This window comes from Pimephales promelas, chromosome 20 (assembly GCF_988280905.1).
Source record: "Pimephales promelas chromosome 20, fPimPro1.hap1.1, whole genome shotgun sequence".
NCBI classification, from domain to species: Eukaryota; Metazoa; Chordata; class Actinopteri; order Cypriniformes; family Leuciscidae; genus Pimephales; species Pimephales promelas.
In genome coordinates, this window is record NC_142788.1 from 6,449,196 (window position 1) to 6,474,438 (window position 25,243).

A 25,243-nucleotide genomic window follows, 5' to 3' on the forward strand; every position below is an offset into this window, starting at 1 on the left:
TTAGGGCATTAAACGCAGTTTTTCCTCGTCATCCGTTAAAGTGTCATATATAAGTCTAACATAATTGTACAACTGCTATTCCTCAAGAAAAGAATACATGTTTGTTGCACACTTTTACAGCAACACCTTCTCCGCTCTTCGTCGGACACTCCACAGCTTCCGGTAACAGCGAGTGCGGGTGTGAATGTAGTGGGGCTTTTATGACTGTATAGTGTGGATTTAGCCTCGATCTGCTTGTTCAGCGAGTGTCTGCAGTGATCAGGAGTGTGTATTCCTGCGACAGAAGAAGAGCAATGGGCTTCCGCAAGAAGAACAAGAGTCCGCCCGTGCTGAGCCATGAGTTTGTCATCCAGAATCACGCGGATATGGTGTCGTGTGTGGCCATGGTCGTCCTGCTGGGACTCATGTTCGAGGTCTGAGCTCACTCCTAAACACACACCACAACATCTGTCATCAGTGTTGAATCTGTATCACACACCAGAACATCTGTCAATAGTGTTGAATCTGTATCATACACACCAGAACATCTGTCATCAGCGTTGAATCTGTATCATACAAACCAGAACATCTGTACCCAGTGTTAAATATGTATCATACACACCAGAACATCTGTCATCAGTGTTAAATATGCATAATACACAACACAACATCAATCAGTGTTGAATGTGTATCAAACACACCATAACGTCTGTAATCAGTGTTAAATGTGTATCATACACACCATAACATCTGTAATCAGTGTTGAATGTGTATCGTGCACATCATAACATCTGTCATCAGTGTTGAATCTGTATGATACACACGATAACATCTGTAATCAGTGTTGAATTTGTATCACACACACACCATAACATCTGTCATAGTGTTAAATATGTATAAAACACACCACAACATCAATCAGTGTTGAATGTGTGTCATACACACCATAACATCTGTCATCAGTGTTAAATGTGTATCATACACACCATAACGTCTGTAATCAGTGTTAAATGTGTATCATACACACCATAACATCTGTAATCAGTGTTAAATATGTATAATACACACCACAACATCAATCAGTGTTGAATGTGAATCAAACACACCATAACATCTGTAATCAGTGTTAAATGTCTATCATACACACCATAACATCTGTAATCAGTGTTAAATGTGTATCATACACACCATAACATCTGTTATCAGTGTTAAATGTGTATAATGCACACCATAACATCTGTTATCAGTGTTAAATGTGTATAATGCACACCATAACATCTGTTATCAGTGTTAAATGTGTATAATGCACACCATAACATCTGTTATCAGTGTTAAATGTCTATCAAACACACCATAACGTCTGTAATCAGTGTTAAATGTGTATCATACACACCATAACATCTGTAATCAGTGTTGAATGTGTATCATGCACATCATAACATCTGTCATCAGTGTTGAATCTGTAAGATACACACGATAACATCTGTAATCAGTGTTGAATTTGTATCACACACACCATAACATCTGTCATCAGTGTTAAATATGTATAAAACACACCACAACATCAATCAGTGTTGAATGTGTGTCATACACACCATAACATCTGTAATCAGTGTTAAATGTGTATCATACACACCATAACATCTGTTATCAGTGTTAAATGTCTATCATACACACCATAACATCTGTAATCAGTGTTAAATATGTATAATACACACCACAACATCAATCAGTGTTGAATGTGTATCAAACACACCATAACATCTGTAATCAGTGTTAAATGTCTATCATACACACCATAACATCTGTAATCAGTGTTAAATGTGTATCATACACACCATAACATCTGTTATCAGTGTTAAATGTGTATAATGCACACCATAACATCTGTTATCAGTGTTAAATGTGTATAATGCACACCATAACATCTGTTATCAGTGTTAAATGTGTATAATGCACACCATAACATCTGTTATCAGTGTTAAATGTCTATCAAACACACCATAACGTCTGTAATCAGTGTTAAATGTGTATCATACACACCATAACATCTGTAATCAGTGTTGAATGTGTATCATGCACATCATAACATCTGTCATCAGTGTTGAATCTGTAAGATACACACGATAACATCTGTAATCAGTGTTGAATTTGTATCACACACACCATAACATCTGTCATCAGTGTTAAATATGTATAAAACACACCACAACATCAATCAGTGTTGAATGTGTGTCATACACACCATAACATCTGTAATCAGTGTTAAATGTGTATCATACACACCATAACATCTGTTATCAGTGTTAAATGTCTATCATACACACCATAACATCTGTAATCAGTGTTAAATATGTATAATACACACCACAACATCAATCAGTGTTGAATGTGTATCAAACACACCATAACATCTGTAATCAGTGTTAAATGTCTATCATACACACCATAACATCTGTAATCAGTGTTAAATGTGTATCATACACACCATAACATCTGTTATCAGTGTTAAATGTGTATAATGCACACCATAACATCTGTTATCAGTGTTAAATGTCTATCAAACACACCATAACGTCTGTAATCAGTGTTAAATGTGTATCATACACACCATAACATCTGTAATCAGTGTTGAATGTGTATCATGCACATCATAACATCTGTCATCAGTGTTGAATCTGTATGATACACACGATAACATCTGTAATCAGTGTTGAATTTGTATCACACACACCATAACATCTGTCATCAGTGTTAAATATGTATAAAACACACCACAACATCAATCAGTGTTGAATGTGTGTCATACACACCATAACATCAGTGTTAAATGTGTATCATACACACCATAACATCTGTTATCAGTGTTAAATGTCTATCATACACACCATAACATCTGTCATCAGTGTTAAATGTCTATCATACACACCATAACATCTGTCATCAGTGTTAAATGTGCATCATACTTCATACACACCATAATATCTGTCATCAGTGTTAAATGAGATGAACATAGAGATGTTCTCAACTTCCTCTCAACTTAAACTTCCTTAAAAACTATATTCTATCTAAACTATAACAACTTTCTTTAAAATCAAGTCTCTGTTTCTGTACTAATATTGCTGCAGTTTGTACTAAAATGGCACATATATTTGATGTGGTGCTGTTAATATTGTGGCTTTTGCTATTTGTTTGTGTATGTATTCATACGATTTTGTTTTATTGCAGGTGACAGCAAAGTTCGCCATCATGTTCATCACAGTCCAGTATAACGTCACGCAGAGCCTGGAACCAGGTACGGCTAGATCTGTCAGCAATGCTGAGTGACGAGCGTCAGGTCCAAGCTGACACACACCTGACCACAACTGACTAACTCGAATGAAAGACCCGGTTGTCTGTGTGTGAACACTTCTCCCGCGTGACTGAAGTATCGTTTAGACTAAGACTGAGTCAATAGTTTAGATTCTAGTTCCTGAGATTAGAAGTCTTCACAGGTCCACTTTCATCCGAAAACCCAAGACTGGTTCGGGAACAAAACTGGGACGCGGGTCGAGGGTGATAGTGGGAGCTTCGTGTCTCGGGTAATGGAAAAAGAAAAAACGTGCTTTTACCATATGGACCTGAAAAGAATAGATTTTTCGTTTAAAGATATCTTAAAACAAATATACATTGATTAATTTTATGACCACTTGTCCCTCTTCTCTGTCAGTCTGCACTTCAGTGTGGAAATGCTGCACAATTCTGGATGAAGTCAAAATGATTGTTTTTTGTTTCAATCTGAGATCATGAACCTATGACAGCTTGTTTCCGCCACAGAATGAAAAATAATAGCAGTAATTGAGACTTTTTTTAATCACAATTGCGAGTTCACATCTCAGAATTGCGTGATATGAAGTCGCAATTTTGTGTTAAAATAAAGTTGTGAGATATAAACTTGCAATTCTGAGTCTTTTAAAAATGCTTAATTAATTTCAATGAATTATCTGAAAGACATCGGTTTGAATGATTCATAAATGCTTCACGTGTTTCACTACTGGATGAATCGCTTTTGAATGAGTCTCTTGGAACAGAAAATGCTTTTTAAAAATTATTTATTTATGTATTTATTTAAATGAGATTTTGTTCCCGCAGACCCGTGTGAACGGGTGTCGTCACAGTGTCATCTTTACACGAAACAGTCTTTAGTTCATCGTCGTATGTAAACGCACCCTTAGTGCAAGTGTAAATTCACACATTATAGTGACCGTAAAAAAATATTTATATATATATATATTTTATTTTATTTTATTTTTAATTATTTTTTTTTTTAATAAAGTGTATTTTCTGAGGAGTCTACAGATGATACAGTTTTTCCAGCTAACGGAGTGTGTTTTGCTGCCGTGACCTTTCACCCCTCGCCCAGTTTCCCCTCATCCGATAAGAAATGTCAGTGTGAGTGCCGAGGACATCACAGGTCCTGCTAATGTGTGTCTAGACGAGCTGCACTGTGTGGACCCCTGACGAGTGCGCATGAATGTGTGTGTGTTTAAAGCAGCACACGGTGTTCACTGTGTCGTGTTGGTTGCTTCAGATGCAGAGGACAAGCCTGAGCCGATGAACCTCTACAGGTACGGCCCGCGGGACATCGCCACGGTGTTCTTCTACCTGCTCATCGCCGTCATCCTGCATGCCCTGATCCAGGAGTACGTCCTCGATGTGAGTAACTTTTTTACTCAGTGCCGTAGTATTGTGACACATTTTTTTAAAGAAATCATTACAATATACTGATTTGCTCAAGAAACATTTATTAATGTTGAAAACAGTGTGTGTGTGTGTGAGTGAATAAAAGATGCACCAATAGAAACATTTATTATTAATGTTGAAAACAGGTGTGTGTGAGAGAACTAAAGATGCATCATGCACCAATAGAAACATTTTGTCTGATAACTGATAATTCTTTATATTTGAAAGCCTATAACCGATAGATTGGCCGATAAATGTAAATCCAATTTTTTTTTATAAATTCGAGAGTCTGAATACAAAAACAAAGTTCTCAACATTAAAATCTAAGTCCCAAGCACACAGTTATAATGTTCTCATGATAGTGTTGTGTAGCCGATACGGCTTGTGCTGCTCATGTTGCACTGAACTGTATTTTAATTGATTTCAATCATATTTCAATCGATTTAAAAGCATCATGTTGATCGTTGCGCATCTGAAGCGTCTCAGCTGAAGAAAATAACACATTATATATCGGACAAATCTTCTTATCGTGCCGATAATGATAACATTGTAAATGATCATATACAAACCCAATTCCATAAAAGTTGGGACACTGTACAAATTGTGAATAAAAACAGAATGCAATGATGTGGAAGTTTCAAATTTCAATATTATATTTAGAATACAACATAGATGACATATCAAGTGTTTAAACTGAGAAAATGCATAATTTTAAGGGAAAAATAAGTTGATTTTAAAATTCATGGCATCAACACATCTCAAAAAAGTTGGGACAAGGCCATTTTTACCACTGTGTGGCATCCCCTCTTCTTTTAATAACAGTCTGCAAACGTCTGGGGACTGAGGAGACAAGTTGCTCAAGTTTAGGAATAGGAATGTTGTCCCATTCTTGTCTAATAAAGGCTTCTAGCTGCTCAACTGTCTTAGGTCTTCTTTGTTGCATCTTCCTCTTTATGATGCGCCAAATGTTTTCTATGGGTGAAAGATCTGGACTGCAGGCTGGCCATTTCAGTACCCGGATCCTTCTTCTACGCAGCCATGATGTTGTAATTGATGCAGTATGTGGTTTGGCATTGTCTTGTTGGAAAATACAAGGTCTTCCCTGAAAGAGACGATGTCTGGATGGGAGCATATGTTGTTCTAGAACTTGGATATACCTTTCAGCATTGATGGTGCCTTTCCAGATGTGTAAGCTGCCCATGCCACACGCACTCATGCAACCCCATACCATTAGAGATGCAGGCTTCTGAACTGAGCGCTGATAACAACTTGGGTTGTCCTTGTCCTCTTTAGTCCGGATGACATGGCGTCCCAGTTTTCCAAAAAGAACTTCAAATTTTGATTCGTCTGACCACAGAACAGTTTTCCACTTTGCTAGAGTCCACTTTAAATGAGCCGTGGCCCAGAGAAAACGCCTGCGCTTCTGGTTCCCGTTTAGATATGGCTTCTTTTTTGACCTATAGAGCTTTAGCCGGCAACGGTGAATGGCACGGTGGATTGTGTTCACTGACAATGTTTTCTGGAAGTATTCTTGAGCCCATGTTGTGATTTCCATTACAGTAGCATTCCTGTGTGTGATGCAGTGCCGTCTAAGGGCCCGAAGATCACAGGCATTCAGTATGGTTTTCCGGCCTTGACTCTTATGCACAGAGATTGTTCCAGATTCTCTGAATCTTTGGATGATATTATGCACTGTTGATGATGATAACTTCAAACTCTTTGCAATTTTTCTCTGAGAAACTCCTTTCTGATATTGCTCCACTATTTTTTGCCTCAGCATTGGGGGAATTGGTGATCCTCTGCCCATCTTGACTTCTGAGAGACACTGCCACTCTGAGAGGCTCTTTTTATACCCAATCATGTTGCCAATTGACCTAATAAGTTGCAAATTGGTCCTCCAGCTGTTCCTTATATGTGCATTTAACTTTTCTGGCCTCTTATTGCTACCTGTCCCAACTTTTTTGGAATTTGTAGCTCTCATGAAATCCAAAAGGAGCCAATATTTGGCATGGCAATTCAAAATGTCTCACTTTCAACATTTGATATGTCATCTACAGTATGTTGTATTCTAAATATAATATTGAAATTTGAAACTTCCACATCATTGCATTCTGTTTTTATTCACAATTTGTACAGTGTCCCAACTTTTATGGAATTGGGTTTGTATCTGCCGATACCATATATCCTGCATCTCTAGTGAAAACCATACATTTTTCAGGATTGTTTAATGAATAGAAAGTTTAAAACAACATTTATATGAGAGTTTTTAGTAACTTGCTCCTTGCTAAAAAAGTAAGGGATAATCCATGTCTAGGTGTGCGTTACACAACTGTAATGCACGACGTGTTGTGCACATTTCTATATTTTTATGCAAAAATATTGTGATTTTGTCCTTGACTTCTTGCCATTTCAGGCCGTAAGCCTTTGCCAGACTAGTTTTGTATAACAAAGAGTCTTGAAACCAATTCGAATGGCGTGTGTGTACAGACGCAAATGGCAGTAACCCGATTCCTTTCTCTTAGAAAATCAATCGCCGGCTACACCTGTCCAAGACCAAACACAGCAAGTTCAACGAGTCGGGACAGCTGGCCTCCTTCTACCTGTTCTCCTTCATCTGGGGCGTCAGCATCCTCACCAATGTGAGACGGCGGGACATCACCACTCACTTACCATGCACACACACACACTCTCTCTCCCTCTCTCTCACACACACACACACACACACACACACACACACTAACGTACTGGTTTTCTGTCCACAGGAGGAATTTGTGACCAATCCAACCTTTCTTTGGGAAGGCTATCCTCATATCCACATGGCGTGAGTGTTGAATCATGTGACCATTTCATTCTAACAGCCTTTAGAAAAATGTGTCCAATCGCTGATAAAAGTCAGACACATGATTTGAGGCACCGTTCATGTCTAATACTGACAGTGCGAGACATGTTGTGTGCCTGAATGTAATACTTTTGGTAAAGTGCTCATTTAAATCACTAACCCTAAGTATGCACAATAGTAATAGTGATCGTTTCTCTATCAATCCTGCAATGTTAGTGCTTTATATCTGTTAAGGCCAACTCTTAGAGAACAGAACAAGTTGTTACAGTGAACATCCTTTTCTTCATTTTAACCCGAAACTCTATTTTGTTTTTATTTTTTGACAAATTGAGTGTTCATCAGAGGGGTCCAAGACCTCTGGTCTGTTGTTGCACTGGAACCACGAATACAAAAAAGGGGAGGGGGAGTTTGAACAGATCCTTCACTTGCGGGCCAAATTTCACCCTGTTGGTAATTAATGTAAATCGAGGAATTCTTCAGTACACACAGAATAACCTAAAAATACCTAAACTTTACAACAAAATTTTTTTTTATAATGCTGAAGGTAACTTACTTTAGGACCCAGAGGAAAAGCTCATTTACTCCATATAGAGCTATAACGCCATCTAGAGTCATGAAATACCATGCTATTATTATTTTCCACAAGTATATGTAAGACCCATAACCAAACCAGGATATTGGTTATGCTTGTAATTGTGAATTATTTAGAATTTAAGTTGAAAGAATGAGAGGAATGTACTTAAATTGCTATTTATTTATTGATAAAATGTTGTACGTTTAAAGGTAAATAAAATAACAAATAAAAAAAAATAACAAAATCTCCAATCTCCCAAAAAACTAAATAGAAAAAATAATATCAAAATGATTTACAATTAGCTTTCTGATCAAAAAAAAGAAAAAGTCTGACTTCCGGGCTTCGGTCATTTTGACCCTGGAGGGAAAGATGACGTGTTACAAAGCGCGAGAGAAAGAAGTGTTCAGGATCAGTTCATTCTTATACACTACTCAGAAATACATTTCTCATCAGCTTTAGTAGAAGATATGAACATAATATATCTGTTTTGTTGTTTAGTAAACTTCAATAAACAGTGAAATACATTGAGTGCAACATTGTCCATTTTTGGATCTTAAATGCCTTGTAAATTTAGCTATCCAAAAACAATGAATGATCTACAATCCTCTCTCCATCTCTTAGTTTCCAGGTGAAGTTCTTCTACATCTGCCAGATCGCCTACTGGCTGCACGCTCTTCCTGAACTGTATTTCCAGAAAGTGCGGAAGGTAAGGCTTCGGCCAGGTGTGTGTCGTTGAAGCTGCTTTACAATATGGGGAAACACTTTACAATAAGGTTCATTGGTTAATGACATGAACTAACCATGAGCAATGCATTTGTTACTATTTCTTAATGTTAGTTAATAAAATCCAGCTGTTCATTGTTTTTTCATGTTAGTTCACGGTGCATTAACTAATGTTAACAATTGCAACCTTTGATTTGAATAATCTCTTAGTAAATGTTGAAATTATTATTAACTTATATTAATAAATGCTGTCGAAGTATTGTTCATTCTTGGTTTATGTTAACTAATGTAGTTAACTAATGAACCTAAAGTGTTATTCCAAAATGGTTCTTGTAATATGCAATTAAATTGAAATAGTTTTTTTTGTTGTTGTTGTTTCTAGGAAGATATTCCACGTCAGCTCTACTATATTTGCCTTTATATATTCCACATCACTGGTGCCTATGTCCTCAAGTGAGTGCTTTCTTATGAAGTTATTGAGAGCAGTTCTTCTAAATCATCTGTAATGGTGAGAATGATGACCTTTAGAAGGTTGGAAATGAGTCTGAACATCAAACCGGGACTGAGATGAAGGCCATGTTTATTTAGACAACTACAACTCAGACTCTTACACTAAGAAACCGATTTGAGTTTACATGCATTCTGATTGCTTATCATGTTTGATGAGTGCATCAATGGGGGTTAATTAGGGGTTTATAGATGTGTATTTTTGACTGGTTGAAGAGTGAATCTTGCTCGTGTGTGTGTGTGTGTGGTCTCTCAGTCTCCACCGTTTAGGTCTGGTCCTCCTGGTGCCGCATTACCTGGTAGAGCTGCTGTTTCACGCCTCACGCCTCTTCTACTTCAGTGATGAAAACAAGCAGAAAGGGTTCGTTCACTTCCTACTTTGAGCCCTCAAGTCATTGAGCCCTCAAGTCAAGCTTATCTCCGCATTGTTCTTGTCTTATAATCTTATAATCATTTTTTAATAACGTTATATAACGCCTACTTCCTTTCCCCACACATGCTTCCTCTGTGGGACTGTTAAAGTCCTCCTGTAGTCGATCATTTCATCCTTTAGAACTCATCTTTGATCACCAAAATAACATTTAAACTTTTTTTCCTTGAAAAAAAATGTGTCATGTCTTAAAGTAGCTTGACTGTAACTAGACCCTTTCCTCATTTAGTCTTTGTGGTTCTATGAATATGCAAATGAGCCCCGCCTCCACTCACTCACTCAGCTCAGAGATCCACTCTCCATTGACGATCACACGTTGATTGAATTGAATTGAATTGAATTGAATGCCTTTATTGTCATTGTACTTTACAATACAACAAAATTAGGAGCGCTCTCCATTGGGTGTGTACAATAAATACAATAAATAGTCCTTACAGTACATTAAAAAAAGAAAGAAGAAAATATATAAATAAAATAGAATAAAAACAATCTAAAATTGTATTTAAAAAAATTAACAGTTATCTTGGTGCAAAGAGTGGCATTAAGTGACTGGGTTTATCCAACTATTTGTTTATAAAGACTATTGCATTTGGAAAGAAGCTATTTTTAAATCTGGTGGCACTGGATTGTATAGACCTATAACGCCACTCAGGAAAACCTCAGAGGTTTTAAAGAGAAAATACTCAGCAATGCTGTCGACTTATGAAGTTACACATGGTTTGTGTTAAAGCGTATTTAAAAACACCACATAGACACATAAACAACATTAAAGCTGTATGTTCAGCACTGGGGACTTTAAGACAGTTCATCTAATGGGAGATGGTCAACTCTCTGAGGTTTTCCTGAGTGGTTCCCAGTCCTGAAGAGAACATGTGGCGCTCTCGGCGTGCAGGATCATGAGTGCAGAGATCTTCAGCACTGGACACCTTTATGTGCAAATTGTAGTCGTTACTAATTACAAATTACTTTATAAAAAATAGTAGCGTTATCTAGATTTACATGTTTTAGGTGACTACTTATTGAGTGCTTTTAGGCCCTGTCCACACGGAGACGGTTTAACTGTATATGTACAAATGTTGTATCAAATTGGCATTTCGTCCAGACGGATCCGGCGTTTCGGGACTCTGAAACCACTATTTTTGTTAAAACCGGGTCCCAGAGTGGATAAATCTGAAAACGACACCCTTGCGTTTTCGTGTGTATTTGTATTCGTGCATTTTGTGAAACGATGATGTCATCACACCACGTGTCAGCATTAGTCAGGGGTTCCCACAGGGAGACTTTAATAAAAATGTGCTGTTTCTCTCTCAGGTTCACACTGTGGGCTCTGCTGTTTGTCATCACCCGCCTCCTGACACTCACTGTTTCTGTTTTGACGTTCGGATTCGGCCTGTCCCGCACCGATAACCAGGGGTTTTCCTTAGCGGATGGAAACTTCAATGTGCTCACTGTCAGGTAGGGCATCTCTGACGTGGCTGCTTGCTCAGTGTAATTTACTTTTATTCATTTACTTTTACTAATGTAAGCAGTAGACGAATCTAATATTCTAACAATTACGTGACTGTAAGACTGGATGCATGCTGGGTAATATCCTAATCAACCATCTTATGTGTGCTGACGATCTGGCCATTTTCTCTGCAAGGCTTTCAACGGCTGCTAAATGTATGCTATGATAATGGGATTAAATATGATATAAGAATGAATGTACAACAAAAGGAGATAATGACCTTCATTAATCAACTTAACAACAGATTGAACAACAGGCTTAAACAACAGATAAAGTTGGAAGTCATTACTATCGCAGGTGTCAACGTTGCCATCAGGGCTGAATGACTGGTGTCAGTGTAGATGTGTATATTGAGAACAGGAGAGGGCCAAACACCGAGCCCTGAGGCATTCAAGGATTCGCTGGTGTGATGTGACGGTCCTCCGTGACCAGGGGCGGAGTGGGACCAAAAAATCTACCGTGAAATTTCGTAGACCACCGGCCCTCATCGCCGGCACGATTTTAATAGCCGATAGCATTTACAGTTTTATTGATTTAAAAGGAACTTTGTTGTACTAGTATGCTGGAGTAAAGTTCATAAATGGTCCTTCTTTCCCATAGTAATTTCTAAAACTATGTTGGGAGGACTCTGTGCCTCTAGGGGGGTTCGGGGCATGCTCCCCCGCAAGAAAATTTTGGACATTTTAAGGTTAAATGCATCAATCTCGTGCTCTCTGAGAGATCACAATTAAGAGCTTCAACCCATGAACTGCTCGTTGAACAAAGAAAAAACATTAATTTGTACCAGAACAATAAAGAGGGCTCAAACATCTTTTTAGTTATGAGAGTCTCAGTCTGCATTACATTATCAATAGTGTTTTAGGATGCCAAACAATTACTATAATAATGTAATAATGATTTATAATTATTCCTATGACGTACTGTAAAATCCATTTATAGCCTATAAATGTACTATGTAAATGAAAATGAGTATTTCAAAAGTATATTTTAACCTACATTACACTATAATAAAGAAAAATTAATATACTTTTGTCCTAATTTCTTCACTTGCAAGAAATAAACCCTTGAGCTTTTATTTAGGAGAAAACACCAGCAGCCTGACCATGATGATCGCGTGAGCAAAGTAATCACGCAGCACAAACTGCATGCTATATGTCAGTTATTATAATGGCGCAACGCCATATATATTCATGGTCTCAATTTTAGTTTGTTGGCAACATATAACGCTAGAGACCTTAATGTTAGGTTTTACATTTTACATCTTTACATATCTGTGTTGGGAAAAGGGAGAAGAAGAGAGAGTTCGGCAAGGCCAGTGTTGTGCAAGTTACTTCCAAACTGTAATACATTAGGTATTACTTGTTACTTTTATTTAAAAGTAATTCATTACCTTACAATATTACTGTCTCAGAATTGTAATGCGTTACATTACTCATGTATTACTTTTGAGTTACTTTCACCAAAATAACTAAGTAGAACTTAACTTTTGGGCTGTAACGAAATGAAACCGAAATCGCCATTCGCCACACGACTCAGATCCACGAACCTACAGAATCGCGACACACCTCTTCCAACTCCCAGCATTATTCTCCTTACCGTCCAGATCCAATGCTGCCTTATCTTTAAATTAGGCTATTAGTATTATTTGAAGTTAACATTTGAAGTTAACCACAAAACTAGTTGAGGATAAATTATTGAAAATTGGGGAAGTCATTATGGACATGACATTTGCAGTCAAAACTTGAAATAAAAATTCTCAGAAAATACATGTATTGAAACGTATATAGGTTACTTCCTTAAAGGACTCCAGACATTAGACAAATATCAGTCTATGTTTTATTTTTAATATTAGGGAAAAGACACACATTCATGCGTGACAAAAAAATAGGAGGCAAAATATATTTTTTGTAATTCTGTTAATTACACTGCGCAAATCAGATGAAGAAGGGTCGGCTCTCCAGTCTCCATAGAACTTAAAATATTCATTTTATTTTAGTTTTCGTGTTCGCATTTATGAGGAAAAAACAATGTTACAGACGCGACCGCTCTGAACTGGCACTAAAAGACTTTTGACGTTTTTGCCGTAAAGACGTTTTGCTGTAAAGACAGGCACTTAGTGCAAATACATGCTCCGTTATAGAAAATGTAAAAAAAAAAAAATGTTTTCTTCCCTTAGCTTGGGCCATGGCAAACTTCCAATAAATACATTTTATCAGACCGGGCCAGCCCTCGCGGCCTCGAAACACTACCGGCCCACCGGTAAAACTCCCGACTCTCCCGATTGCCACTCCGCTACTGTCCGTGACACCTTCACTGGTCTAACAGGGAGCGTAGAGCTCAAACTGCAGTCATTCTGGTGTTAAATGTGTGAGTGTTGGACTGTCCTCTTTCAGGATGACCTGTCTCTCGGCCATCTGCCTGACCCAGGCCTGGATGATGTGGAAATTCATAAACTTCCAGCTAAAGAAGTGGAGAGAACAATCTCAAATCCAGGCCAGTAAGAAGAAAGCTCTCAGCCCGAAAAGCAGACCCAGCAAGAAGGACTCCAGAGGTGAGTCTTGCCTGACAGACATTTTGCATGGAAATTAGGGGCCATTTACGCAACACGTTTTTAACTTAAAAAAAAAAGAGTTTTATTAGGGGTGTAAATCGCAATCATTCGATTAGGGGTGTAAATCGCAATTCATCACAATACGATACGATATTTGCCGATACCTCAAAAAAATTCTGCGATATGATTATGATTTATGGCAAAAGCAGATAACTCCACATTTAATGTTTCAGAGTGAAACAAAGCCAAGTAATTGCTATGATACAAAATAAAACACTTGGTTAACCTTTGCAACGTTAATCTCCTCAGCTGACGTGTGCTTGTCGTTTCTGCTGTAAAAGATGAACTCACAATGCTTCGACAGTGAAAAATACTGGCTTTTGTGACAAAGGGGTCAGTCAATCTTGTCAGGCATCTATTTCAGTGTCAAAATAAAGGTACCGTATATCGATATTTTATGTGTGGCATCGATGTCGTGTCGTTACCTCCTTTTTCCCATCACATATTTTAGTAGTCAACATAAATCAGGAATCAATCCTAGGCATAAACACTCAAAATTCATCCTTTCACAACTGTTTTGAAATTGGACTGATTAACAATGGAAACGGTACTTTAAAACCTCCCCCTAATGGGCGGTCACGTTTACTGTGACTGCACTATTTTAAAATCAAATATTTTTTGCATTTTGAAAAAAATGTATCATTGGAAAGAGTCAAGGTTACATATTTGGCCTCTGATTTGTGATATGACAGAAATGTAAGAATTCATTTTACTAGAGGAACAGAGAACCGCACGATCAAGGCATTTGCCTTGACGGAATATATTATTTCTGTCCTTCCTTCGCTAAGCCCCGCCCACCCTAGTTACTGTTGCTATGCCTGTCAAGCTTTCGCGGCTGGCACATCCATAGATATGTATATAAAGGCTAGATGTGTCGTCAGCGCTGCTGGCCAATGGAGGTCGTCGTCTGCACCTGGCGGCCATCTTGTCACAGGCAGCTTGCTCACTCGTAACATTGTGGTAATGGTACATGTACTATTTAAATAACAATAACTTGCTCAATTTTCTACCGATTTTCAAACGGTTTGGTTTGTTATAAACGTCAGAGATATAGCTATGACACTGCATACTTATGAATAATAAGTGTATAAATAAATAATCATCCAGATAATTATAGCCACATTAATAATGTTTGTAAGAAACCAAACCGTTTGTAAATCCGTCAAGATTTCAACGAGATAAGAGTATTTGTGTTCGTGCTGACCACTCATCTTACATCAGCTTGTCTGTGACAAGATGGCCGCCGGTGATGACAATAGAAACTCCGCCGTAACACATCTAGCCTTTATATACATATCTACAGTGTTGGGAGTAACGCATTACAAAAGTAATACATTACTGTAACATATTACTTTTTGCTGTAACGCAGTAGTGTAAGGCATTACTAATCAATTTTCAGTAATATTTTACTTGTTACATGTTCAGTGAGGCTTGTATTACAGTGTATTGTCTGCTTTTACTTCTTTAAGGCAACAGACTATGTGAAAGTTTTAAAGCAGTCTTTTAGTGCCAGTTCAGAGCGGTCGCGTCTGTAACATTGTTTTTCCCTCATAAATGTGAACACGAAAACTAAAATAAAATGAATATTTTAAGTTCTATGGAGACTGGAGAGCCAACCCTTCCTCATCCGATTTGCGCAGTGTAATTAACAGAATTACAAAAAATATATTTTGCCTCCTATTTTTTTGTCACGCATGAATGTGTGTCTTTTCCCTAACATTAAAAATAAAACATAGATAACTGATATTTGTCTAATGTCTGGAGTCCTTTAAGGAAGAAGCCTATATACGTTTCAATACATGTATTTTCTGAGAATTTTTATTTCAAGTTTTGACTGCAAATGTCATGTCCATAATGCTGGACTTCCCCAATTTTAAATAATTCATCCTCAACTAGTTTTGTGGTTAACTTCAAATGTTAACTTCAAATAATACTAATAGCCTAATTTAAAGATAAGGCAGCATTGGATCTGGACGGTAAGGAGAATAATGCTGGGAGTTGGAAGAGGTGTGTCGCGATTCTGTAGGTTCGTGGATCTGAGTCGTGTGGCGAATGGCGATTTCGATTTCATTTCGTTACAGCCCAAAAGTTAAGTTCTACTTAGTTATTTTGGTGAAAGTAACTCAAAAGTAATACATGAGTAATGTAACGCATTACAATTCTGAGACAGTAATATTGTAAGGTAATGAATTACTTTTAAATAAAAGTAACAAGTAATACCTAATGTATTACAGTTTGGAAGTAACTTGCACAACACTGCATATCTATGGGCACATCTATTATAGCGTGGATGCACCGGTGTCAGACATTCCCAATGAGATAATTAGTCATTTTCGGCGAACAAGTGAGATATCTGTGAGAGCAAGACAAAAGGGACTGCAGTATTCCATTCGAGGGATATATTCGCGACATAATATGCAATCTATTAGAGAATAATTTCTTAAAAATTGAAGCTAAAGCCTATAGTCCCAACGCAGGCAGCAGCCGCCTCATGTGCTGACCATTCAAATGGGAAACACAAATTGAGGAACAACTATGCTCGTGCACAGCAGGGTATGTGAAAATAATCCTAATAATTATAAATCAAACAGCTTATCCATAAATCTTGTGGAATAACACTAATACCGGGAGAGCCGCGATCGGATTAGGTTAAAGTTAGTCAGGGGTATTAGGACATCGATTAACAAAATGCTGAAATATATTTTAGACATAGACCTATTTTGTCAGTGAGCCTCCGTCTTGTCTTTAATAGTCTTATTTTACGTTATATCTTTGTGACCAAAGAACCGTCAATATTTCCAAGCAATAGGTGCTTTTGTTAATTATGTCGACGTTTACGGGTAGTTGTGAATGGGTCTCCCACTGCTTGATCACGCCCATCATTTCTCCCCTTGGCTTTTAGATTTTCTGGAAGGAAAACAATTCCTCTCCCCTGTCCAAACTTTTAGGTTACCGGTATCAGATTTGCACAATCCATACCCACAATGCTTCAGCATGTTTCCCTCGCTCGAAAGCTTTGCCAGACCTCCCGCGCATAGTTACGATTGCTAAGACACGATTGGCCAATGGTGGTTTTCGGGCGTGGCTTAGCGAAGGGTCAATTGAATGCAGAGGCATTTACTTCCCTGGTTTGGTTGAATCACCCCATAATCACAGCCCAATGGAGCAGACTCACATTCTGACTAGACTAGAGTACTACGACATCAGGCTTGCATTTTTGTGATATCAACTTCAAATCTGAAACACATCTCGGGTAGACTTTAATTTTTCATAGCAATTTTAGAGTCTAAAGAAAGCATGCAGAACAATTTTTTTTTTTTTTTTTTTTGGACAAAATGCCACTACCAGGTAATGCCTCTGATCCAGACATGCACAGTGGCGTTGAAATTCCTCCGTTTTCCTTCTTAACGCTGTTATTTCTTGTTGGCAGGGGGTTCAGTGAACGGAGTCATGAAGCCAGACGACAAGACGTCGCCCAGAGCCAGAAAAGCTAAAGCCTCGTAAGAGGGAATAGAACGAAGTGTGATGCTCGGTTTCCACTCTGAACTTTAGGAAGGAAACAGATCGATAACTGCGAAACGAACCACAAACTAAGGAACTAAGTTGTACGGCATGGTTCAGGTGTAATTTTTCATTTTCAAAAAGAACTATAGATTTTTAAGCATTCGTTATATCCATTTGCTCGTGACTTCTGGTAAGAGTGTGAGGTTTTCTGAATGGTTTGTGCTGGACATGAAGAGAGATGTTGCAGTTGCCTGATCCGCGGGCATCCTCAACTTCGACTCCAGTGTCTGCACAATGCAAATATCTCTGTGTGTCTTGCTGAGAAGTTAATCTGGCCCTGAGCTTAATACAATTAACCCCTATTGGCCATCATCTCTGTGCTTCTCATGAAACACCCCGTGTGGATAGAAGCATTGAGTCCCGGTTGTTGACCACGATCCCCTCCGTGCTTACGCTACGATGAAGCTCAGTCTGAGGTGGCGAAGGACTGGTCACCTGACACACAACACATCGGTTTCATGTAGCTTTTAAATGACCTTTGCTGTGTAATTTTACATTGAAACACTGGAAGCAGGAACCACTGATTTTAGGCTCCGGTTTCAGTGTTTTACTGAGTGTGAATGTCGTTTAAGGCGAATCTTTTTGTGATTGTTAGTAACCGTTCTGGGGGTGTTTGTGTGTGTTCGTGGACAGTTGTTGAGGTGGTTGATGACGGCTCCCCCTGCAGGCTTGGATGATTCATTGATTTAAGGGTTGTAATGCCTTTTTTTCTTTTTTGCATTTTGCATCAGCGCATGATTTACCTCTTGTCCATGATACTGCCAAATGTTCGGTCATCATCATCATGAAAAAATCATCTAGTTCGTCACGACTGTTTCCCGAAACCGTATTGTCACAAAGTTGTCGTTCAACCACGTTGGTTAATGACGTGTTGGAGTAATAACTACTTTTAACAGATCTGTTGAGATCGAATTAATGCTAGATGTTTTGATATAAATTACAGACATCTGAGGACTATTTCTAAGTATTCTCAGTTATTTCGCTTAATTTCCAGATTAAATCATAGACTCTTTCTTACACACTAGAGCACGTTCACACATGCGCAGTTTTTAAAAACGACGCTTTAAATCTCTTGACAAACTAAACAATGTAAATGATATTTGTATGTATTCTAAATCAAATATACAGATTGTACTGAATATCAGGTGTTTATTTTGCTCAAGATTTGGATTTATTGAGTCCACATGTCATGCAAATCAGAAACTCTGCTTCTAACCGCAGATCGAGAGCTGTCGTAACCTGTGAGATGTTGATGACGATCTGCGTAAGACGTGACATAACCTGTGAGATGTCGATGACGATCTGGGTAAGACGTAACATAACCTGTGAGATGTTGATGACGATCTGCGTAAGACGTGACATAACCTGTGAGATGTTGATGACGATCTGCGTAAGACGTGACATAACCTGAGAGATGCCGATGACGATCTGCGTAAGACGTGACATAACCTGAGAGATGTCGATGACGATCTGCGTAAGACGTGACATAACCTGTGAGATGTCGATGACGATCTGGGTAAGACGTGACATAACCTGTGAGATGCCGATGACGATCTGGGTAAGACGTGACATAACCTGTGAGATGTTGATGACGATCTGCGTAAGACGTGACATAACCTGTGAGATGTCGATGACGATCTGGGTAAGACGTGACATAACCTGTGAGATGTCGATGACGATCTGCGTAAGACGTGACATAACCTGTGAGATGTTGATGACGATCTGCGTAAGACGTGACATAACCTGTGAGATGTTGATGACGATCTGCGTAAGACGTGACATAACCTGTGAGATGCCGATGACGATCTGCGTAAGACGTGACATAACCTGAGAGATGCCGATGACGATCTGCGTAAGACGTGACATAACCTGAGAGATGTCGATGACGATCTGCGTAAGACGTGACATAACCTGTGAGATGTTGATGACGATCTGCGTAAGACGTGACATAACCTGTGAGATGTTGATGACGATCTGCGTAAGACGTGACATAACCTGTGAGATGCCGATGACGATCTGCGTAAGACGTGACATAACCTGTGAGATGCCGATGACGATCTGCGTAAGACGTGACATAACCTGTGAGATGTCGATGAAGATCTGCGTAAGACGTGACATAACCTGTGAGATGCCGATGACGATCTGCGTAAGACGTGACATAACCTGTGAGATGTTGATGACGATCTGGGTAAGACGTGACATAACCTGTGAGATGTCGATGACGATCTGGGTAAGACGTAACATAACCTGTGAGATGTTGATGACGATCTGCGTAAGACGTGACATAACCTGTGAGATGTTGATGACGATCTGCGTAAGACGTGACATAACCTGAGAGATGCCGATGACGATCTGCGTAAGACGTGACATAACCTGAGAGATGTCGATGACGATCTGCGTAAGACGTGACATAACCTGTGAGATGTCGATGACGATCTGGGTAAGACGTGACATAACCTGTGAGATGCCGATGACGATCTGGGTAAGACGTGACATAACCTGTGAGATGTTGATGACGATCTGCGTAAGACGTGACATAACCTGTGAGATGTCGATGACGATCTGGGTAAGACGTGACATAACCTGTGAGATGTCGATGACGATCTGCGTAAGACGTGACATAACCTGTGAGATGTTGATGACGATCTGCGTAAGACGTGACATAACCTGTAAGATGTTGATGACGATCTGCGTAAGACGTGACATAACCTGTGAGATGCCGATGACGATCTGCGTAAGACGTGACATAACCTGAGAGATGCCGATGACGATCTGCGTAAGACGTGACATAACCTGTGAGATGTTGATGACGATCTGCGTAAGACGTGACATAACCTGTGAGATGCCGATGACGATCTGCGTAAGACGTGACATAACCTGTGAGATGCCGATGACGATCTGCGTAAGACGTGACATAACCTGTGAGATGTCGATGAAGATCTGCGTAAGACGTGACATAACCTGTGAGATGCCGATGACGATCTGCGTAAGACGTGACATAACCTGTGAGATGTTGATGACGATCTGGGTAAGACGTGACATAACCTGTGAGATGTCGATGACGATCTGGGTAAGACGTGACATAACCTGTGAGATGTCGATGACGATCTGGGTAAGACCTAACATAACCTGAGAGATGCCGATGACGATCTGCGTAAGACGTGACATAACCTGAGAGATGCCGATGACGATCTGCGTAAGACGTGACATAACCTGTGAGATGTTGATGACGATCTGGGTAAGATGTGACATAACCTGAGAGATGGCGATGACGATCTGCGTAAGACGTGACATAACCTGTGAGATGTCGATGAAGATCTGCGTAAGACGTGACATAACCTGTGAGATGCTGATGACGATCTGGGTAAGATGTGACATAACCTGAGAGATGCCGATGACGATCTGGGTAAGACGTGACATAACCTGTGAGATGTTGATGACGATCTGCGTAAGACGTGACATAACCTGTGAGATGTCGATGACGATCTGGGGAAGACGCGACATAACCTGAGAGATCCCGATGACGATCTGCGTAAGACGTGACATAACCTGAGAGATGCCGATCTGCTACGTACATGTTTACATTCGCTTCCCTGCGAGTCACATGAGGTGTGAAATCTGGCATGATCTTAATTATATAGTGTGTGATGCACTACAATTTTCAAATCTTGGAGTGTGTGCGTGTGTGTGTGCATGTTTTAAGATTCGAGAGAAAGAACCGGATTTCACAGTCAGTTAGGATTTTAAGTCTCCTGTAGTCTGAGCCTGACTTAACATGACGATAACAGTTTTGTTCCTCTGGTGTGAGTCGTGCCGTGATGTGACCAGGGAAAGGGGGTTCAGATGAAGTCGTGGTGTCGGTGTGAACAGCTTTTACAGTGCGAGCTGGAGGTGAATCTTCTGTCAGCTCGCTTTCTGATTGGGTACCGCTTAGTTTCACGTGATAAGTCTTCTGTCAGCTAACAAACAACATGTTGAAATCAGGATTGCGAGATATAACATGCAATTGTAATTTTATAAAGTCAGAATTGTGGGGGGGGGAAACATGCAATTGTGAGGAAAAAGTCATTTTCCTTAGAATTGGATTTTATAACTCACAATTGACTTTATATCTCGCAATTCTGACTTTATATCTCGCAATTCGGACTTTATATCTCCCAATTAGGACTTTACATCTCGCAATTAGGACTTTATATCTTGCAATTCTTAGTTTATATCTTGCAATTTTGAGTTTATATCTCGCAATTCTGACTATATCTCGCAATTCTGACTTTATATCTCGCAATTCTGACTTTATATCTCACAATTAGGACTTTACATCTCGCACTTCTGACTTTATATCTCGCAATTAGGACTTTATATCTCGCAATTATGACTTTACATCTTGCAATTATGACTTTACATCTCACATTTATGACTTTACATCTCACAATTATGACTTTATATCTCGCAATTCTGACTTTACATCTCGCAAATCTTGACTTTATATCTCGCAATTCTGACTTTATATCTCGCAATTCGGACTTTATATCTCCCAATTAGGACTTTACATCTCGCAATTAGGACTTTATATCTTGCAATTCTGAGTTTATATCTCGCAATTCTGACTATATATCGCAATTCTGACTTTATATCTCGCAATTCTGACTTTATATCTTGCAATTCTGACTTTATATCTCGCAATTCTGACTACATCTCGCAATTCTGACTATATCTCGCAATTCTGACTATATCTCGCAATTCTGACTTTATATCTCGCAATTCTGACTTTACATCTCGCAATTATGACTTTACATCCCGCAATTATGACTTTATATCTCGCAATTCTGACTTTACATCTCGGAATTCTGACTTTATATCTCGCAATTCTGACTTTACATCTCACAATTCTGACTTTATATCTTGCAATTATGACTTTATATCTCGCAATTATGACTACATCTTGCAGTTCTGTTTTTACATCTGGCTATTCTGACTTTACATCTCGCAAATCTGACTATATCTCGCAATTATGACTTTATATCTCTCAATTATGACTTTACATCTTGCAATTCTGACTTTATATCTCGCAATTCTAACTTTACATCTTGCAATTATGACTTTATATCACGCAATTATGACTTTACATCTCGCAATTATGACTTTATATCATGCAGTTGTAAGAAATAAAGTCAGAATTGTGAGATGTAAACCCACAATTGTGAGACAAAAAGTCGCAATTATCTTTTAAAATGTGTTAGTCTGAGGTGTAAACAAGCTTCACACCACAGGAAGATCTGCCAAGATGGTCTGTAGAGTCTAAAGTCTTTAATATGACTGTGCAAGTGTGGATTTGATGATCTTTAATGATGACCAATGTGCATGTGGAGTTTTTCTGTGAGTTACACCTGTTCTTCTACGAGGAGCCTCCTTTCCAACACTGTGGCCTTTCCCCTTCAGTCTGAGTGATGTGTGTGTGTGTGTGTGTCTCCTCTAACTCTGAAATCCACGCTAGTGTCTGTCAGCTGCGATGTGAAGCTCACATGAAACCATACGATTCTTTAAGTGTCCTTAAGCTAACAACAGTAGATGGTGCGGTCTTTCTCGGTTTAAACTCTTTCTGCGTCTTTGTTACGTGTTTATTAGTGTGATGAGAGATTTTGATTAGTCTTTATCCTTGTTGAAATGTCGTGAATGTGTGCATGTTGCGATATGTGAAAGATTTGCCTCGTTGAGAGCATTTAATGCCTAATAGCAGAAATAAAACCATAGGCCTGGAATCAAAACTGCTGCTCTGTTAAACTTCTTTTTCTTTTCTTTTCTGCATAATCAAGCATGTAAGCAAGACACAAGCTGCCAGTTCACTTCATTTATTGTGTGAACCCAGCCTTCACACACAGACACACACGCACGCATGCTATTGCATTATTACACAGATTCACACACATTGTGGTGTATATTAGTTGCCAAATTGATTATAAGGGACTTTCTCAAATGGTTTTGTCTGTTCACATTAGAAATCATGTTTGGTTTGGCTTTAGTTCAGCACATATGTGAAAAGCAGACAGTTTCTTGAGCAGAGATCACACAGAAACATTCATGGTGAGCTTGGTAATGCTCAGAGGTCGTTCTCAATTCAGGGTTTAAACTGCGATCTGTTGGTGATGTTTTGAAATAACACACCTGTACAGATACGCCTCACACATTTTGTTTGTAATGCAAAGCTGATTCCTGAAATTCAAGTTGGTGCTGGTTCTTGTCTAACACATGTTGTGTTTGAGGGCAGGAGGTTTGATAACATAATAAAATATCCCATGATTACACAGAAGGGTTTGGTTTGTGTCCCAAAACTCCAACTCACCCCCACATCCAATCTTTATTTGTTTATTTTTTTTCTTCTTGCTGATCGATGCTTGGCAAACTAAAGACGAAAGAAAAAATATTAAATAAAGTCATTCACTACTGAATAATTGTCAGATTTGTAAACTATTTTTATACCGTTTGAAATGTTGAGAGATGAACATTTATTTAGAGCATATAAATATTTTACTGCTTTATGGGTTTATTATTTTTATACTGTGTGGGAGAAGCTTTCTACCATTTCAGTGGAACTGCAAAATGATAAATACTTCTAGTGACTATAGATATTGTGAAAAGATTCATACATTACTGCTGCATTTCCTGATGTGTCACTGTTTTTAATTTGGGGGAATAAAAAGTTATTTTAGAGTCTGTAATCTGTATGATAAGTCTTCATTTTGTGTTGTTTGAGTAATGGGATTCTAGTGGATAAACACTCATACTCATTGTTCTGTCACTCTAATGGAGAAATGTGCTTTTTTTGATGTGACTTAATTGTTTTTATTTTGTGTATATAAATGTAAATGGAAAAAAATTTAATTCACTACAATATTTGCAGTGATCATTCATCATCACAATTACTCTGATATCCGTCAAATTAAAAAATGCACCAAAGCCTTCTGAAATAGCAGATACACAGATTTACATTTACGCTGTTACTTTTCTAATGCTTGCCTGTATGTTGATATGTATAGTTTGTTTATACATTTAAAATATATATATATATATAATACATTTATTTATGCAAGTCTGTGTGATGCTTTTTGTATGTTCTTTGATTAAACTTTTTGCTTAACCCTAGTTTTGATCATTTTGACCCCATGTATTTTTGTTGTACAGTGGAGGTTATTAAAAATACAGCTTTAAATCTCTAGATGACAACATGAAGTTTTGAAAATGTCAGCTGAATATAACGGCATATAAAGTGTACTGTTGTCTCAAAATAACATGCAAAAGATTTTTTCCTTTTTACTACACACAAATTGATTGATTGTTATTGTAATTAGTGAGGTATCGGCTATGTAACACTTGAGCGGCATAAAAGCCTGAGCTTTAACTACCAACATACGTCCAGTTAAGGCGAATTCAGTTTCTTTTCAAATGACTGGATCGTTTACCTCAGTCCTAAAGTCCTTATTTTTAGATATCTTGAATGGCATATTTTAGCTCAAGAACAAGTAACTCGTAGCGTGTGACAAACAAACTACAGTGTAATAATTAATAAATTCATTGTAAATAATGACACTGACAAACGCTAACAGCTAGAGCTGGTAAGTCCCGCCCCTTCAGCTTGCCCCACTGGACCTCTAGGTTGAAAAATCGTCAATGCATGTAAATGAGAGAAAATAATTATTTTCTAATCCCGTTTGAATTTTGCAATGAATGCGAACATATGTTGTCTGTGAATTTTTTAGATAATGTTTCGTGTAAATAATGCAACAATTTAG

The 25,243-nt window shown here is 38.4% G+C and overlaps 1 protein-coding gene across 1 annotated transcript; it reads left to right on the plus strand.

Annotated features, from left to right (window-relative positions):
- Positions 1-151: 151 nt before the first annotated feature.
- LOC120479224 (translocating chain-associated membrane protein 1-like 1) lies at positions 152-24,596 on the plus strand. Its single transcript, XM_089124662.1, has 11 exons — positions 152-413; positions 3,208-3,274; positions 4,550-4,674; positions 7,224-7,340; positions 7,464-7,522; positions 8,736-8,820; positions 9,220-9,290; positions 9,601-9,705; positions 11,086-11,229; positions 13,675-13,832; positions 17,323-24,596. The coding sequence occupies exons 1-11, from the start codon at positions 294-296 to the stop codon at positions 17,394-17,396; spliced, it is 1,125 nt and encodes a 374-aa protein (XP_088980788.1). The 5' UTR covers positions 152-293; the 3' UTR covers positions 17,397-24,596.
- The last annotated feature ends 647 nt before the right edge of the window (positions 24,597-25,243 follow it).